General features: G+C 39.1%; 1 protein-coding gene across 17 annotated transcripts in view; it reads right to left on the reverse strand.

Annotated features, from left to right (window-relative positions):
* The window catches only part of VPS8 (VPS8 subunit of CORVET complex), a 267,100-nt gene that overhangs the window by 145,270 nt on the left and 106,424 nt on the right, over positions 1-15,406 (reverse strand). For all 17 annotated transcript variants that reach the window (XM_036352529.1, XM_036352534.1, XM_036352531.1 and 14 more), the window contains 2 exons: positions 15,118-15,164; positions 2,990-3,212 (listed from right to left, as the gene is read on the reverse strand). In XM_036352529.1, the coding sequence (XP_036208422.1) occupies positions 2,990-3,212; positions 15,118-15,164 (270 nt within the window). The remainder of the gene's footprint in view (positions 1-2,989; positions 3,213-15,117; positions 15,165-15,406) is intronic.

A 15,406-nucleotide genomic window follows, 5' to 3' on the forward strand; every position in this document is an offset into this window, starting at 1 on the left:
ATATCTCATCACTTACTTGCTATTTTCACCTGAATATCTAGTAGCTATCTTAAAATAAAATGGCAAAACAGAATTCCTGATTTTTGTCTCCCAACCCTAGACCTACACCAATCTTCCAAACTTCTTAAATAAATCACTACTGTTTCTCAAAACAAAAAACTAGACATCATCCTTAAATTGCCCCCTCCCCCAACCACCACCCAATTCATCAGCAAAACAGTTCTACCTCCAAAACATATCCAAAACCAGGCCCTCTCTCTCCATCTCACTGCTACCATCTTTGGCCAGGACCACCTTCTGGACCAGCTCCTAACTAGTCTCCTTGCTTCTTCTGTCCTTAGCCCTCACCCCTTCTTCTGTTACTCCTAAAGCAAACCAGAGAATCTTGCTTAAAACTTTTACCTTGCCCTGAAAGGTCTACCTCTCTCTTTCAAAGAGTCTCCAACTCTGTTTGTCTTTTATCTGTTACTTTAACCCCTAAGGCACACATAAAAATATTTTTTTCATGAGCTGTTGCTTTTAACTATTGCAATCTTCTTCTCCAAGATCTTTACATTAGTGATTCCTTCTTTGCCGGGGTCCAACCCCAGCAGGTCCAGGGGTCCCCAAAGGTGTGGACGGAGTCGGCGAAGAAGGAAGGACACGGAGACAGCATTCAGTTGAGCAGCAGCCTAGCCAGGATCTCTAGCCAAGATCTGTTCAGGATCTCCAGTGAAGTTCTGGTTAGGATCTCCAGCCAGGTTCTGTGTCCAAGTTCTCTTGCTAGGTTCCCCAGCCAGGTTCTGTCCAGGTTCTCCAGCCAGGTTCAGTTACCAGGTTCTAGTCAGGTTCTCTTGCCAATTTCTGTAGTCAGGTTCAGTCCAGGATCTTTTGCCATGTTCTCTCGCTAGGTTCTGTCTCTAGGTTCTGAGGCCAGTTTCTGTCCAGGAACTTTTGCCATGTTCTCTCCAGCGAAGTTCTTCTGTCTCTAGAGAACGTTCTGTGTAGGTTCTGTGCCTAGGTTCCGTCTCTCTTGGTTCCGTATTCTAAGTTCTGTGTCTTACTGTCTTATTACATCTGTATTTATACCAGTTGATTCAATCCTATCAATCTCTATTACAAAGGTTAGGGCGTTTCTTATCTCCATTCCAGGGAGTAAAGATTATGTAGCTTAAGCATGATTGTTCGTAGTTAAAGTGATTAATTACCCACCTGGCACTAGTTAAGAGGTTTTATTCCCTCCCTAACTTCAGGGGAAAATCCCTACCTGGGGAAACAACCTTTCTCAGAGAGGCGACCTTGGTTAAAACACATAGTGCCAAGAAGGTGAGCAAACATATTAAGAACAGTATGCCATATATGCCAGGTCCCTTGAAACAGCAAGCATGGACCGGCTCCCGGCACTTCTTGTCCTTCGGAACCACTCAAGGTTGCTTCCTCAGAAAGACTTTCTATAATTAGCCAATCTAAAGTAGACTATTCTCTCCCTACCAGATTGCCTGTTTGACTTTTAATATAACACTTGATTTTGGATATTTCTAATTTGTTTACTTATCTGCTAATTGTCTAACTTTTTGCTAAAATGTAAGCCTTAACAGAGGGCAAGTCTTGTCCACTAGGGTCCATAAAACATCCTTAGAACCTCAGATTCAATAAATGCTCCTTGAATTAATGATCAAAATACTGTTCATCTGAAAGAGTAAATAAAATATGAAAAATATCAGTTGATATGGTGGACATGGAAGTCATTGCTAACTGTGGTGAAAGCAAAGTTGAAGAGTTATTAGAATATAAAAAAATGGAAATAGCAATTTAGACAATGCTTTCAAGAAATCAGTGACTGGGAAGAATGAGATGGGGTAACCTCAGGGAAGAAGGAAAGCAGAACTGATATGGAGAAAAAGGAAACTGAAGGAGACATTTTTTGATTGTTTTAATGTAAAAAGATTAGAATTTATTTACACAGTATTGGGGAAAAGCTTAAATGTTAGAAAGAGAAATTTCTCCTATATTGTGATAGGTAAATAAAGCTAGGCTGATAACATGCTCTCAAACCACCAGACCAATTATCAGACTGTGAATACTATGCCAAATTACCCATATAATACAAAGGCATATATAACGGAGGATTTGGTTTTACTTTACTCTTTACTCACAGCCATTCATAAAGAGCTTCCAGGAAGGAAACAACCATTTCTCTAAACCCTTCATTTCTATGTAATTTTGCACATTAAAAGAAAACTTTTGGCCTGTCTAAGATCTTTGTAAGTTACCCATATTTTAGTTTAACAGGGCTTAGTGGCTTAGCAACTTCGTGCCTTTGCAGGAGCAGCATGTTCATTATTAGGACTAATGTGGAAATAAAGAGGTAAATTGTGAAACATCTTAGGCCAGAATATATACTGCTCCTCAATTAAGGGCTGAAAACTTGTTATAGAAACCTCAGATATACTGGAAACATATTATCAAACAACAAGATAGCTGATCATTCTGAGATGTCCTGTACTTTGCTTCTTATACTATTTCAAAACTCAATGCATGATAATTATCAACTCTGGACTTAGAAACTATCTTTTATTTTTTAAAAATAGCACCATACTCTTAAAGTAAAAATATTTTATTATTCATGTGAAAGTACTCAGTTGAAATACACTTGCAGGATGAAAACTGTAGTCGTTAACAAACAGATAAAGAAGGACCAGTCAATAAAGAACAGTCCTAAGAAACATACTGACAAATAGAAGCTTATAAGACATCATAGCAAGAGTGCTCAGTAAGTAACCGGGGTTGACAGATGGCAGAGTGAGGTCCAATCAGTCAGGTAAACACAGGGTTGGGCAAAAGTAGGCTTATAGTTTATTTGTATGTAAAATAATACAATGATTAATAAATAATAGTACAAGAATAAACTATTTCACATATAACTGTAAACCTACATTTGCCCCACCCTGTATAATCAATAAAGGAATGATGTTTAATCTGTAAGTTAGTAGACTGTCTATAAACTCACCTGCTGAATATCTAAGCTGGTGATATCCATATGTACAATGAGAGCTTCCACATTTTCCATTAACTTTTTATCTTGGAAATGAACAAGCAAGTCTTTCATTACCTGGGGTGTGATCCCCACCAATTTATCACTTAAAATATATGGCTCAAGGCACTCCAAAAACACTCCTTTGGCCACTGAATTCTCACTTAATTTGTCATACATCTGGCTAAATAAAAGATCTCTATAACAGAAAGAAAAAGACATACAAACTTTTAGGAACATTCCAAACATCCATTAAATCCAGTCTACTAAATATATCCTCTTTTTTATATTTCAACTTACAAGTTTATTAAAAACAGTAACAATATTTGCATGGGTCTTTATATTATGAAAATCTTAATGTGTGTGTGTGTGTATACATATATACAATCTTAATTCTCCCAATACTTCTTTTACAAATAAGAAAAGGTGAGTAAGTTACATTATTTGCTGAAAGGCACATAGCTGACAGGTGATAGAGTCAGAATGGGAACTCAGCCTTCCCGCCTAAATCCTGTCTGAGTCTATTATGGCACACTGCTTCGGAAAGACAACACATGGGAGCAGATAGTGTAGTGAACATGATGAAATAGGATAAAATCAAAAAGGACTATTCACAAGTTATCTCTTCCTCTTCTATGGTATCTAAATATTCCTAGCTGATCTTCAGAGGCAACTTGCTTCTTTATCTAGTTCTTAACATTGGCTTCCCAAAGGAGTTAGGCAGTGATTATAGATAGTAGAAGTAGAAAATGTACAATACTTTAAAAATATGTCTGGAAATAATTTTATTGCAGAAACAAGTTTTTGAAATTAATCTAAATGCCACTATACTCAGTAATTATATTTTATCCACTCATTCATATTTCTTCTGCAAATAGTCCATTAATACTTTTAGTTATTCCCTTCATAGGTATAATTCTAAATTCTGTTTTCTTTTTTTAAAAATTGTTTTCATATAACATTATATAAGCATTATTCTAAGTTGCTACCTACTTTTAAAATGACCATCCTAACTCACAATGCTTCAATGTGCTAAAACAGCAGAATTCCCTAAGCTATCCCTGTATTGATGGCTTTATCACTTACTTCCAGTATTTTAATATTATGAGAGACGCCACAATGAACATCTACATATATAGACTTTACCATCTGAGGAGCTTAATGTCCTAGTCATACTACTTTTAGAATTCTATCTCTAGTTAAAAGATATGAGAAAAATTGTGTGGCACTTGAAATGTATTACTAAATTATCTTGAAAAAGCACCACAGTACCAGTTTACACTGCTACCAGCAATGTATAATAATACCAGTTTCACCAGACAACTGTTCCCCCCCCAGATAATTTAATAAGTATAAATTGAACATCACTGTTTTCAACTCTCTGATGAATGACAAAATTAAATGTTTTCCAAGTTTTCATTTATGCATTGTATTGCCTTGAATCATTCACTAATTCATTCATTCCTTTTTTAAAAAAATTATTTTATTGATTTTATAGAGGAAAGGAGGGAGAGAGAGATAGAAACATCAATGATGAGAGAGACTCATTGGCTGCCTCCTGCAAGTCCCACACTGGGGATTGAGCCTGCAACCTGGGCATGTGCCCTGACCAGAATTGAGCCACGTGACTTCCCAGGTCACAGGTTGACACTCAACCACTGAGCCACACTGGGCTCATGCCTTTTTTTTTGTTTAAATACAAAAACTATGCTAGTCCTATATGCCTGTCAGTATTCTTTATTTTTTTACTAAATGTATAATCTCTCTAGATGTGTATCCTGTCAATTGTGAAAAGTGCAAATGGTTCATCCACAGGTGAGGACTCTCATGACAAGTTCCACAAAAAGGTCAGGACAGATTCTGAACAGAGTGGGATAGGGTCTTGTCCCTTTTAAAGTCCTGGAAGGGGCAGACAATAAACAGACTGGCTGCAACTCATCAGAACCACAGCCACTTTTCAATAAACAGCATTTGCAATATCCTGGGGGTGGGGGAGGGGGAGAAGCGGGGTCCATATCCTTTTTATTTCATATCCACAAATGTAATTTCTGCATCATTTCCCCTTTGCTTCATATTTATCAGAGTATTTTCATGTTAGTTTCATTTTAATCAATAATCCATCACATGTTTGTGATTACAAATTACTAGCCAAGTAAAAGAAACTGAAATTAATGAAGCTTTACTATAAGAAACATAAAGTGAGAGTAACTCTAATAAATTTAAAGAAAATGTCAGATTTGCCAGTGCTTGCACTCTGCAACGTGTTGTTAAAAACAACATGCTAGGGAAGATAATTATATATTTTAGTTCAGCACAAAAGCCCTGGGGAGGAGAATTAAAGAGCTAAAAACTCAGTAAACAGAGCCTAAAAGTTGACAAACAAGGCACTTCTGCAACACACAGCAGCATGCAATGCTGTAAGATTAATGGCAAAACTCTAAGTTTCTTTCTTAACCAGTCAGAGGCTATAATAAAGAAGTAAGAAAACTAAAATTCAGCAATTCCTAACTACATTTCTAGCTTAAAATAAAAACAAAACAAAATTCTAAGACATGTTCTCATCACTCTGGGAAGGAGGGAGAAAGAAGTACATACAAAATGAGTTTTTAGCTCTTGTTTTTCTGTTTATATTTGGCATTATACTCCTGGTGCCAACTCTCTGTACAGGAAGGGCTAACTTCAAAACTGCTGTTTATATCACTTCTAGCTTAGCCTCCCTAAAGCCAGTATAACAGAATAACAGAACATCCATTCTGAATAATCTATATATAGCTATATATATATAAAAGCCTAAGCGACCATTGCAACCAAACGGACGACCAAACAGGCTGCGTAAGGCGACCAGGTCAGCAGGGGGGTTAGTGGCAAACGACCGAGCAGCAGGCCTGTGGGGTGACCAGGCCAGCAGGGGGTTAGTGAGGGGCAACCAAACGACCGAGCAGCAGGCTGCGTGGGGCAGCCAGGCCGGCGGGGGGGTGGGGGGGGGCGGTTAGGGGTGACCAGGCCAGGGCAAGGACAATTGGGGGTGACCAGCCTGGCAGGGGGGCAGTAAGGGGCGTCCAGGCCAGCGGGGGCGGGGGGGAGTTAGGGGTAACCAGGCAGGCAAGCAGTTAGGAGCCAGTGGTCCTGGATCATGAGACAGATGTCTGACTGCCGGTCGTAAGGCGGGCCTAAACCGACAGTCGGACATCCCCTGAGGGGTCCCAGATTTTAGAGGGTGCAGGCTGGGCTGAGCGTAACCCCCCCACACACGAATTTCATGCAGTGGGCCTCTAGTAGGTCATTGTTCTTTCTGAATAACCTCACTTTATATTAAAACACATATTAAAGATATTATTTGGGCTTGTGTAGCCCGACCCCACCCAAGGAACAGCAGCCACCTGATCACCACACCCTCTGTCTGAGGAACAGCAGCTGTGTGTGAAGCCTCCCCCCACCAGCCAGAGGAGCCACCACAACTGTGAACAGCACCCACCAGAGGAGCTGCTACCAACTGAGGAGCAGCTACTACCACAACCGCCCAAGGAGCAACCGTAGCCCAAGAAGCCACTGCCACCCAAGGAGCAGCCACTGAACGACTCAACATCTAGATATGGCGGTACAATCAAACATGGGTAGACAAAGAAACCCCTAAAGGAAAGAAAAGGAGGACTCGCCAGAAAGGCAGCTAAGTGATACAGAGGCATGCAACATGACAGAAAAAGAATTCAGATAAAGGGTCCTAGAGTGCATAAACCGGATGGAGGAAAAAATCAACAACTTATGCAAGAAGCAAGAAGAAACAGATAAAAAAAATCAATAAATTATATAAGAACCAAGAAGAAATAAAGAGTGATATAGCTGCAATAAAAAACACCAATGAAAGTTTCAACAGTAGACTAGAAGAAGTAGAGAACCGAATTAGCGAATTAGAAGACAGGGAAACAAAACACAGCCAAACTGAACAGCAATTGGAGAAAAAAATTAAAAGACAGGAGGAGAGCCTAAGGGAGATATGGGACAACATGAAACGAAACAACATACGAATAATATGGGTGCCAGAACAACAGAACGAGGAACAAGGGTTAGAAAACCTATTTGAGGAAATAATATCAGAAAACTTCCCAGAGGTGGGGAAGAAAAAAATCACACAAGCACAGAAAGTCCCCAACAAGGTGGACCCGAAAAGACCCACACCAAGACACATCATAATTACCATGGCAAATGTTCAGGACAAAGAGAGAATCTTAAAGGCTGCAAGAGAGAGATGGAAAGTTACATTCAAGGGATCTCCCATTAGATTATCAAATGATTTCTCAACAGAAACACATCAGGCCAGAAAAGAATGGACGGAAATTTACAAAGTGATGCAAAGCAAAGGACTGAATCCAAGAATACTCTATCCAGCAAGGCTATCATTCAAAATTGAAGGGGAAATAAGAAGCTTCACAGACAAAAAAAGGCTAAGGGAGTTTATCACCACCAAGCCAGCAATGCAAGAAATGCTAAAGGGACTGGTGTAAAAAGAAGAAATAAAAAGCTCAGAAAGAAAACAGCTACACACAAAAAGAAATGGCTACAAACAAGTACCTTTCAATAATAACTTTAAACGTAAACGGACTAAATGCTCCAACCAAAAGACATCGAGTGGCTGAATGGATAAAAAAAACATGACCCATACATTTGTGTCTATAAGAGACCCACCTCAGAAGAAGGGACTCACACAGACTGAAAGAGAAGGGATGGAAAAATATCTTTCAGGCAAATGGAAATGAAAAAAAAGCTGGGGTAGCAATACTTTTATCTGACAAAATAGACCTCAAAGTGAAGGCCATAACAAGAGATAAGGAAGGCCACTTCATAATACTAAAGGAATCAATACAATAAGAAGATATAACCCTGATAAACATATATGCACCCAATGCAGGAGCACCCAAATACATAAAAAAACTCCTGGAAGATATCAAAGGAGAGATCGACAACAATACAATCATAGTAGGGGACTTTAATACACCACTAACATCACTGGATAAATCCTCTAGACAAAAAATCAGCAAAGAAATAGCAATCCTAAATGACTCACTAGATCAGATGGACTTAATTGACATCTTCAGAACACTTCACCCCAAAGCCACGGATTATACATTCTTCTCAAGGGCTCATGGGACATATTCAAAAATAGACCACATATTGGGTCACAAACAAAGTCTCCCCAAATTCAAGAAGATTGAAATCATACCAAGCATCTTCTCAGACCATGATGGCATAATATTAGAAATAAACTACAATAAAAACAACCCAAAATCTAAAAAAAAAAAAAAAGAAATATTATTTGGAGTTTACCATTCATAACTTCAAATGGATAGAGGAAATGGCTAAATCCACGTTGTGCACTATTAATTTTACAATTCAAAAAAAGTGAAGAACTCAGTTTTGATGATAATTGTAACTTCAGAGACTCTCTGAAGGGAGCAAGATCATCAATCCTCATGCTTGACAGTCTATTATAAACTATAACAAAAACCAAATAAATATATCCCCACTAAATATAAGTGGGACTTAAATCTAAAGGTGATTTGGGCTGGTCTTTTTATTATTTATAAAAGTAAAAGCAAAGTCCAAATGAACTTTAAGAAATTATGTTCAAAATGCTCTGTTTTTTGATACAAACATCACAATTTGTAAATATTTCCTTTAAAAAGGCATGGCTTAATTGTGGTGATGGTTGTACAACTCTGTAAATATATTAAAAATCACTGAAGTGTATACTTTAAAAGGGTGAATTTTACGGTACGTGAATTATATCTCAATAGAGCTGTCATAAAATTAGAGGCACATTTCCCCCCATAGTTTTGGTGTTTAAAATTTTAACATGCAATTATAAAAAATCCTATATAATAAAAGGGTAATATGCAAATTGACCCTAATGGCAGAATGACCAGAACAACTACTCAACCAGTCACTATGAGGCGCACTGACCACCTCTTGGTCTCTTTCCCTGGCCAGCAGGCTCCCATCACCCATCCAATGGTAAATGGGGTCCTGGGGGTGGGTGGCAGTGGGGAGTGAAGCAGGTGAGCAGGCAGAACGGCCGACCTCTCAGTCCCTCCCACCAGCCGGCAGGCTCTGATCACCCAATGGCAAACAGGGAACCAGTGGTGGGTGGTGGCGGGGAGCAGGGCTGGCTGCAGGCAACTGAGGAAGATGGCCCTGATCACAGGCCAGGCCTAGGGACTGTACCCACGCACAAATTTCATACACCGGGCCTCTAGTAAATAAATAAAACAGCATCCAAAACATCCAGTTCCTCAAACATTCTTGATAATTAAGATCTTTCTGTTTCTCAAATAATAATCCTGATGTTGAACAAGACTGAACAAATGCCCTGGCTACTGAAATACCACTTCAGGTTCCCTTTAGATTTAACCAGTTAACTGCCATGCATCCAAAACAGAAACCATCCCCACACGCCACTGATTTGAATTTAATTAAAAAAATAATTTGAATTTAATTTAAAAAATCAATTTGCAATTACATTATAAAAATAAATACATAACTCACAATTCAGATATTCTTGAATATTTTCAGCTGAACATTCTCACAAAAAATGATTTTAAAGTTGGTCAGGACTGCCACTTAGGGAAAACATTTTTTTATAGACATGCGTGGCATGTGGAAAAGGTACACCGCTTGCATCTACAGATGGTTATGGCATACAATGGGTTAACATAAATCATTTTAGTTCATATTTATATATAATTCAAGTCATTTGAAAGATGGCTTCTTTTTGGACATCTGCTTGCAGTGATATAAGCTCCAAGTGGTCAAGATCATCTACAATATAGCACCTATTTTGTTTTATAACAATTTTATTAAAATATAATTGACATAATAGCATAGTACATATTTTTAAACAATGTTCAAAATTATAGTTATAGTTCAATTAAACTCTGGACCTATTACCAAAATTAACTGAAATTATGACTACTCTTATATAGGCAAAGTGACACATTATTACAAGTCCTACAAAAAGCCTTGAGACATATGTTTGTCTAATATTAAAAAAGAAATATACACTACCAAACTAAAATTGTGGAACAGAGACATTGAACATAGTGGCCGACAGGATGGCAAGGAGAGAGAGAGTATGACAGAGTAAAGAAGTGAGAGGCGTGTGTGTGGACATGAGTGGTATGTGTGTGGGTTTATGAGGGACAGATAGATATCTCAGGAGTCCCAGGGACTGGTAGATTGGGCTCTCCTAGAGGGGAAGGCCCTATTACCACCATGGGCACCCCAAGGCCTGCTTGGCTTTGGTGCAGAACACACACCATCTTATAGAGGGGAGCAACGGAGGCCAGGAGGGCTGCCACACCAACATCCAGACCGAACTCAGACAGCACCCTCAGACCTGTGCAGGGAGCCGCTTGCCAGCCATAACCTGCGTGGAAGACCACCATGCTGCAGCAGTGAGCATCACAGTACCCGACGTGGGAATCAGATGTCTGCAGTGAGAACACACCAAACAGACCTCCAGAGCTGTGCCTCCTAGCCAGTGCCCAAACCCAGAATCCCAGGATCCCAACTTCAGGTCACCACGCTATGAGTGCAAGCCACTCCCTGCTCCATCCCTGATCCCAATACAGAACTGCAGCCAGGTGCATGCTACAACCTCTGCCCAGACAAAGCCCTTGCCTAGTGAGCAGGCTGCAGACAGAGCGTGCTCTGCCACCAGCACAGACAGAGCCCTTGCGGGGCAACTGCCCCACCCCCAACCCAGACAGAGCTGCAGTCCAGTGTGTACTATGCTCCCAGCAGAGACAGAGTCTTGGGCTGCTGGGTGCTCTGGCATCAGCACAGACAGAGCCTTCAGCTAGTACACACCCTACCCCTAGCACAGACAGAACTGTGACCTAGCATGCGCCCTCCCCTCATCCCAGGTCAGAGTTGCTGGTGGACCTGGTGTGCCCAACCTCAGGTCACAGAACCACACTGAAAGTGCACTGACAGAGGGACCTAGCACAACATCCCACCTTAGGGGCTGGAGCTGCATAGCGGATTACATGCCAGAGGGCTCTGGGCCCTCACAGTCACACACCAGAGGAACTGTATACCCACCTGTACCAACCCCAAGAAATGACTAACTGAGGAACCAGAACCATGGGAGAAGGAGGTACAACTCAGAGCAGAGACAATAAAGGTGTAAAGCTCAAGGCATACCCATCCCCCAAGGCTAGCGAGTTTAAGACCATTAGACTACTAGGGACTTTAACCCCTTGGACCTCAAGCAGGGAGCACAGGGCCAGAAAGAGACAGCAAAAATGGAGAGACAAAGAAACAAACCCCAAAGGAAAGAAAAGGAAATAATTGCCAGAAGAAGAACTAAATGAAACAGAGGCATGCAATATGTCCGAAAAGGAATTTAGAGTCAATCAGGGTCATACAGTTCATAAACCAGATGGATGAGAATATCAACAACTATGTAAGGATCAAGAGGAAATACAAAATTGATATAGCTACAATAAAAAAAAACATGATGGAAGGTTTCAACAGTAGACTAGAAGAAGTAGAGGACCAAATTGGTGAGTTAAAAGACAGGGCAGAGAAACACACCTAATCTGAACAGCAATTGGAGAAAAAAATTAGAAAGGAGGATAGCCTAAGGGACCTTTGGGAAAACATGAAACGAAGTAACATATGTATAATAGAAGTGCTAGAAAGACAAGAAGAGGAGCAAGGATTAGAAAACCTATCTGAAGAAATAATTACAGAAAACTTCCCTGATTTAGGGAAGAAAAGTCACACAAACACAGAGTCCCGAACATGATGAACATGAAAGACCCACACCAATACACACTGTAATTATAATGGTAAACGTTAATGACAAGGAGAGAATCATAAAGGCTATAAGAGACAGAGAGTTACCTACAAGGGATGTCCCATTAGATTATCAAATGATTTATCAACAGAAACACATCAGGCCAGAAGGGAATGGAATGAAGTACTCAAAGTGATGCAAAGCAAGGGTCTGAATCCAAGAATACTCTACCCAGCAAGGCTATCATTCAAAATTGAAGGGGAAATCAGGAGCTTCGCAGAAAAAAAGAAAGGCTAATGGAGGTTATCACTACCACATTAGCAATTCAAGAAATGCTAAAGGGATGGTTGTAAAAAGAAGAAATAGAAAGGGAAGAAGGAACACAGGCATAAAGAATAAAAATGGCTACAAACAAGTACCTATCAATAATAACCTTAAATGTAAATGGACTAATGCTCCAATCAAAAGACATAGAGTGACTGAATGGATAAGAAAACATGACTCACCTCACAACAAGGGCTCACACAGACTGAAGGTGAAGGGATGGAAAAATATTTTCCAGGAAAATGGAAATTTTTTTTAAAAAAAAGCAGGGGTAGCAATACTTTTATCTGACAAAATAGACCTCAAAGTGAAGGCCATAGCAAGGCATAAGGAAGGCCACTTCATAATAGTAAAGGGATCGATACAACAAGAGTATATAACTCTGGTAAATATAAATGCACCCAATGCTAGAGCACCCAAATACATAAAAAAATACTTCTGGAAGATATCAAGGGAGAGAGAGACAGCAATATAATCATAGTAGGGGACTTTAATATACCATTGACATCACTGGATAAATCCTCTAAACAAAAAATGAGCAAAGAAACAGCAATCCCATATGACTCACTAGATCAGATAGACTTAATTGAAATCTTCAAAACATTTCACCCCAAAGCTACAAAATATACATTCTTCTCAAGTGTGCATGGGACATTTTCAAAGACCACACATTGGTACACAGGCAAAGTCTCTCCAAATTCAAGACTGAAATAATATCAAGTATCTTCTCAGATCTCAATGGCATAACATTAGAAATCAACTACAGCCCTAGCTGGTTTGGCTCAGTGGATAGAGTGTCAGCCTATGGACTAAAGGATCCCGGGTTCGATTCCAGTGAAGGGCACATGTCCAAGTTGTGGGCTCGATCCCCACTGGTGGGCATGCAGGAGGCAGCTGATCAATGATTCTTTCTCATCATTGATGTTTCTATCTCTCTCTCCCTCTCCCTTCCTTTCTGAAATCAATAAAATATATTTTTAAAAAACTGAATAAAAAAATAAATAAAATGCCATGGAGAACGATGGGAAGTTAGTGTTTCTAAAAAAGAAATCAACTACATAAAAACAATAAAAAAAATTCAAACACCTGGAGGCTAAATAGCATGCTATTAAACAATGATTGGGTTACCAAAGAGATCAAAGAAGAAATAAAAAAAAAAAAAATCCTGGAAACAAATGACAATGAAAACACAACAATCCAAAATCTATAGAACACAGTGAAAGCAGTCCTGAGAGGGAAGTTCATAGCATTACAGGCCTACCTCAAAAAAAACCCCAAAAAACCAAAAAAAACAAAAAGAAACAAAACAAGAAAAACTAGTAATAAACCATCTAACTATGCAACTTGAAGAATTAGAAAGAGAGCAACAAGAAAAGCCCAGAGTGAGCAGAAGGAAGGAAATAATAAAGATCAGAGTGGAAATAAATGACACAGAGACAAAAAAAACCAAAACACACACACACACACACACACACACACAACAACAACAACAAAAAAAAACAATACAAAAGATGAATGAAACCAAGATCTGGTTTTTTGAAAGCATAAACAAGATTGATGAAGCTCTAGCCAGGCTCACCAAGCAGCAAAGAGAGAGGATCCGAATAAACAAAATCAGAAAGGATATATGCACCCCCATGTTCATAGCAGCACAACTTACAATAAAGAGCTAAAATTTGGAAACAGCCTAAGTGCCCATCAGTAGATGAGTGAATTAAAAAACAGTGGTACATCTACACAATGAAATACTACACTGCTGTAAAAAAGAAAGAACTCTTACCATTTGCAACAGCATGGATGGACATGGAGAGCATTATGCTAAGTGAAATAAGCCAGTCAGAGAAAGAAAAAATTCACATAATCTCACTCATTTGTGGAATTTAATGAAAACATAAACTGATGAACAAAAATAGAACCAGAGACATAGAAGCATCGAACAGACCATCACACTTCAGAGGGAAGATAGGGGAGGGGGGCGAGGGGGAAGAGATCATCCAAAGGACTTGTATGCATGCATATATGTATAACCAATGGACACAGACACTAGGGGGGGTGAGGTCAATGGAGAAAAAAGGAGATATATGTAATACTATATGTAATACTTTAAACAATAAAGAGTTTTTTTAAAAAAGGAAATTGTGGAACAGAGACCAAATTATGAAAATAAAAGTACAGGTCTTCAAAAACAATTTCTTGTCATTTCTGATTTTAAAGAATTAATGAAAAGCTAAATTTTAACGAAAAAAAGATGTGCATAACACATTGACTGGAATGCCATACAGAGAAAAAAATAGTGTGATTCCTGCCATAAAAAGGATTTTACAGTATAAAAGAATTCTTAAGTATAAATGGGTCTCCCGAGTCTCTCATTCCTCTAGTACAGTGGTTCTCAACCATCTGGCCCTTTAAATACAGTTCCTCATGTTGTGACCCAACCATAAAATTATTTTTTGTTGCTACTTCATAACTGTAATGTCGCTACTGTTATGAAACGTAATGTAAATATCTGATATGCAGGATGGTCTTAGGCGACCCCTGTGAAAGGGTAGTTCAACCGCCAAAGGGGTCGCGACCCACAGGTTGAGAACCACTGCTCTAGTAGGAAAAGAGAACCCAGAGGGGATGTTAGCACCCACCACAGTAATGGACTGCAAATTATAGAAGAATCAAATTTCTGTAAATTAAATTTTAAGGCTGGCCAGTGTGGCTCAATGGTTGAGCATTGACCTATGAACCAGGGCACATGCCTGGGTTGCAGCTTGATCCCCAGTGGGAAGCATGCAGCAGGCAGCCAATCAATGATTCTCTCTCATCATTGACGTTTCTATCTCTCTCCCTCTCCATTCCTCTCTGAAATCAATAAAAATGTATTAAAAAAATTTTTTTTAACCTAGCCAGTCAAATTCATACCAGTAAATTATAATATAAGAAAGAGGTAACCTGAGTTCAAAATAACTGAATCTGACAGGCCATGTATACTCACTTTCGCTGTAGCAGAAGGCAGTAATCAACTATGACAGGCACCATATCCTGTATAGAAACCATAAAGAAAGCATCAGCATCATATATTTGTCCAATGGCTCACTGGTTAGACACAACATAAAATGAAAGTGGTCTGTTTAAGACTTCTGGGAGAATATAACTCTATACCATGTTTCTGGTAAACAATTTGGCAGTATGTGTCAAAAGTCGTAGAAATGTGAAAATACTTTACAGTAATTCTATCTAAAAATGTATCCTAATACTTTTAAGAAAAAAATTTATAATGCATT

This window comes from Myotis myotis, unplaced genomic scaffold, assembly GCF_014108235.1.
Source record: "Myotis myotis isolate mMyoMyo1 unplaced genomic scaffold, mMyoMyo1.p scaffold_m19_p_2, whole genome shotgun sequence".
NCBI classification, from domain to species: Eukaryota; Metazoa; Chordata; class Mammalia; order Chiroptera; family Vespertilionidae; genus Myotis; species Myotis myotis.